Below are 4,580 nucleotides of genomic sequence, written 5' to 3'. Positions count from 1 at the left end.
AAAATTGATCAACATAACAAGTTATAAATCTAAAACTGTTCATATTAAAAGTCAAAGATTTATCTTACAAAAACGATGTAACTTTTATAAAACTTGCTAATTAGATGAAACCATCATAGACAAAATGCAGACTTGTTGCAATGTTGCATTATGGCATTCTGTATGAAAGTCAGACAAAATACATTATATACAGTGTATCAGACAAAAATTCTATGTCTTAAAACAAATGGAAGTTGGGTTCATTGCAAGATCTAATCTCTTTAATCTAGCGTGCAACTTTGAAATAAACTCAACGCGATTAGTGGGCAGTTTTTAACAAGTTAATAGAAGTTAAAAACCTATGTATAATAAAATTCATACTAAATATAGTACATGAAAAGATTATTTCAGAAAATATACACCAGGGCTAAGACGGAATGGCCTGTTTCGGTGAGTCCGATTTGGTGAGTTCCCTATTCAGTGAGACCCTTTTTCGAAGAGTTCCCTATTCGGTGACTTTTTGATTTTTTTTTTAAAACTTTTGGGTACCGTAGCCTAATTATCATTGCCGTTTCAGGATTAGGGGTTAGGATCTTATTTCAACGTTTAGAGACGTTAAAACGATGGAAAAGAGGCAATGATAATTAGGCTACGGTACCTGATAATTTTCAAAAAAAAAATTCAAAAAATCACCGAATAGGACTCACCGAATAGTAACAGACCCGGGCTAAGAAGACACTGAAGAGAGCATCAACTCCAGAGCCATCAAGCATTCATTCCATGGCTCCAGAATTGTAGATTTTAAAAAGTTGCCCTGGCTCCATTAAGTATGTTTTGTAGCATTTACTATAACAGTTTAATAGTTTGCATTGTAGCGGTATAAAATTATGTTTCAAAAGAAACCGATTGATCATAATTAACATGCACAAAGGGTGGTTCAAAAAAAAATCAATTTTTGAAAATGATATAGGCTACCCTGCCAAAAGTTTCCATTACCAGAAAAAACAACTTGTGTAAAATATTTTTGAAAAATATTAATGTTTAGGGGTGCCCCAAGCCCCCTAAAGTTTTGGCGATTTTGTCAAAAAGTTTTGCATTGCACATTAGTTGCTCAGCAAATAAATTGGCTATTAGCAACAGGGAATACGTACTTGCAAATTTAAATATTTATATACAAAAATGTACAAAACAGTCAAGGTTGTGCTTGATTCGACATGGCTTAGTAAAATGACTTGCAATTATATTTCATTGTGAAAGCATTTACAAATGACTAAACTTTTGTGGTAACCCAAGTTTAAAATAAAGTAGGGTTAACGCTAAACTTCTTTTTAAAATGCGAATTGGGAAGTGCTGCTTGAAAAATATTTTTGTCTTTTAGTTAAAGAAACAGGTCTTATATAAAGTTCATAACACAAAAAGCAACTCACATCGCTGCAAAGGGCACCATGGCAAATTGTGAGGAAACCATTTGAGTGGAAAATTATTCAAATACATTTCATACAAACAACATGATTTTATACATACCATAAAAACACACAATACCATATATACAAAAAAGGCATACCAGTGTGTCACAATATAATTAAATTAAAAAGGTATTATGCTGAAATCGTTTGTAAGTAGCACAAATTCCTACAATCACCCCAATTCCTAAACTGTGCTGACGAGTTTCTCGCACTATACCTATGGTATTTTAGAGTTTAACATGCAGCTTTCCTAAAAATTAAACTGAATATCATTCAAACTGCACCCAATTTGAATAAAATTTATCAATTTTTTAAAATGGCTTTCTTTGTCGATCTAGCTCTTTCAACAATCCAGGCATTGCACAACTAATTTGAACTAGTGCTTGTGCATCAGCTTCAGCATGATGGAAAGTGTGTTCTAATTTTGGAAAAAGCCTTTTATACACAGATGCCAACTTAAACGAAGGTTTCTTTGCTGCTCTTGATCCTTTTTTAACAGTGCCACAATTTTCTTTTTGCCAAATAGATATGAGAGCAAGCAATGAATCAGAGCAATGCATATTAGAGAAAATGGGAAATGTCTCTCTGTAATTTCCCAAATGTTGCAATAAGATTGGAAAGTCAAAGCTGTCACCATTATGTGCCACTAAACAAACAGGTTCTGCTTGGTGTTGCAAAAACTCAGCAATTGTGTAAACAGTATCACCCGTAAATTTGGGCTTTTGGCTTGCATCTATCACAGCATTGCTTAAATTTGACATTTCACTAGCAACTTTTTCAATAACACCTCCTGGGTTAAAAACAAGTGAAAGTTTATCTTGAACTCTTGGAAGATCATCCTTCTTTGTAGAAAGCAAACATGAAGCATGCACAGCAATCAAACTGATTTCTGTAATTTTTGCATTCTTCAATCCTGTAGTTTCTATGTCAAAAAATACAAAAGTTTGTGTTGACAATGCAGGATCAACATTGTTGGTAAACAAATGATCAACGTTGTTGAGAGAACTCAATTCTGGACAAGGTGCACTTGCAATTGACTTCACTTGAGCTAGTTTTTTACAACACATGTTTTCAAGAAATGGAAGTTTAACATTACAGACCAGTTCTAGAAGATAGATAACGTTTTCTTCGGCTGATAAACATTGAGGCATCGACTTATTTAAAAACCGATGAACAACACTTGGTTGAGTATAATAAATCATGTCAAAAAAAGAAACTCCAAATTTCCTTGCAGTTTTGTTTGAATCACTTAATGCTTTGTTGTCCATTTCTTTAAAGGTCCATAAACTATCACAGCAAAGTAATTCTTTACCATGGAGTTTATCCAAGGAGCGCTTGAGATGATTCAATTCACGACGAAGAACTTGAAAATCCAAACGAAAACCATTGTGAGAAACCAAACAGACAGGTCCACTTTGAAGAAGTAGAAACTGAATAAAAACCCCCATCACTTTGTCATTGAATCGCATTTTGTGTGCAACAGCACTATTGTCTAATTTTGTCACATGTGACAAATGTTTGTCGAACTTTGATACTGGGTTGACACATAAACACAATTTATCAACAATACGGGGAAGGCCTGAATTTGTTCTTTTCAGCTCCTTCATATGTACAGCAATTGCACAAATTTCAGATACTTTTCCATTGACAATATCATTTGTATTTATCTTTAAAAAAACCAAAGTATTAATATGCTCGGATGCATTGTCAATCAATTGGGCTTTTGTTGGTGTATCAAACAAAGCCATTTGATGATTAGTTGAAATAGATTTGGTTTCCTTATAACAGATAAAACCTGTAGACATATACAGTTTATGTTTTGCATTTCATTGAAAGCCTATAACAGTAAAATAGAAATATATATTATTATATGAAGTGAATCTTTCAAAGAAAATTAATCAAAACATTTTTTTCAATTATGGATTGAAAGACCATAATCATTTACAGCTACCGCAAAAGGACTTCAGACCTTTCTAAATTTTTAAGAAAACAATCATTTTGTATACAATGAAACCTTTTAATAAAAACAATCGACCTTTCTTAATATTTTTTCATTATTAAAATCTTCTTCACATTTTTCACAATCTTTGCATTATTAGTCATAATGCTTATTGTTAGTCGTATGATCTGATGTAAATGCACAGCTGCAAACCTGGCGTAAATTCTGCTGCACGCAAAAAGGTCCAAAGTCATTTTGCGGTAGCTGTAAGTTTATACTTTTATTTAGTTATACATATTATACAATATAATTATGATCTTAGGTGAAGTTAGAAAAAAAATTGAGCACTGCCTTCAGGCTAGTGATTTATTTATTTTGTTTATATATATGTTACATATATATCGTACTGGCCCTACTGGGGTACTATATATATATACCCAACCACATGGTCATCCTCAGTATATGAAGACTGAAGAGCTTCTTTCCAAAACCACTTACATCCACTTTCGGTGATTTTGAGAAAACCACGAAAAACGTTCTTGACAGTTTCGCTTGGTAAATGTAATGCGCTTTTGATTTCTGACGATGTACAACTACCTACTGAATTGCAGGGTTGTCGGTATTTTACCCAACCCAAAAAAACCCGGGTGGGTTTTTTAAAAAAAACCCACTTAAAAAAACCCAAAAAAACCCATAAAAAAACCCAGAGCATCATATTTGTCCAGTTTTTAATAGAAAATTAAAAAAATGAACAAAAACACTACAAGGCACTCAAAACAAACTTTAAATTAGGACTTAAGGATGTGATTGTGAAGTAAATTTCCAAGAATAAACTGAAAACGCAGTGGATATTGTACAGTGCACAAAAATCAAGCAATGCCACTTTGTGTATACTACACTAAAACTCATTTATGCAAGAAGGCCTTATAGGTAAACTGGTGAAAGTACTACTCAATTGTAGTCTGTATATATGATGTGAAATGCAATTTAGGAGGCTATTTACCAATTACAGATTCTGGATTCTAACGCATGGCTGTTTCACAGCATTTGCCTAAATGGCCATTGGCCACGCAATTGCTCATCCATTAGTCAAATACTATATATAATATATGTATAAATGATAAAAAATATTTAAACATGATGGCATAAATGCTCCTTGCCTTCAAATCTAAATCAAATGATGCAATGATGTGATT

The 4,580-nt window shown here is 32.9% G+C and overlaps 1 protein-coding gene across 1 annotated transcript; it reads right to left on the bottom strand.

Annotated features, from left to right (window-relative positions):
• Positions 1-941: 941 nt before the first annotated feature.
• Positions 942-3,193, bottom strand: LOC145772579 (uncharacterized). Its single transcript, XM_082584440.1, has one exon. It carries the CDS (start codon positions 3,191-3,193, stop codon positions 1,757-1,759), a length of 1,437 nt encoding a protein of 478 aa, XP_082440566.1. The 3' UTR covers positions 942-1,756.
• Positions 3,194-4,580: the final 1,387 nt, after the last annotated feature.

This window comes from Aplidium turbinatum, chromosome 6 (assembly GCF_918807975.1).
Source record: "Aplidium turbinatum chromosome 6, kaAplTurb1.1, whole genome shotgun sequence".
Classification (NCBI taxonomy): Eukaryota; Metazoa; Chordata; class Ascidiacea; order Aplousobranchia; family Polyclinidae; genus Aplidium; species Aplidium turbinatum.
This window is presented reverse-complemented; position numbering and strand designations above follow the sequence as displayed.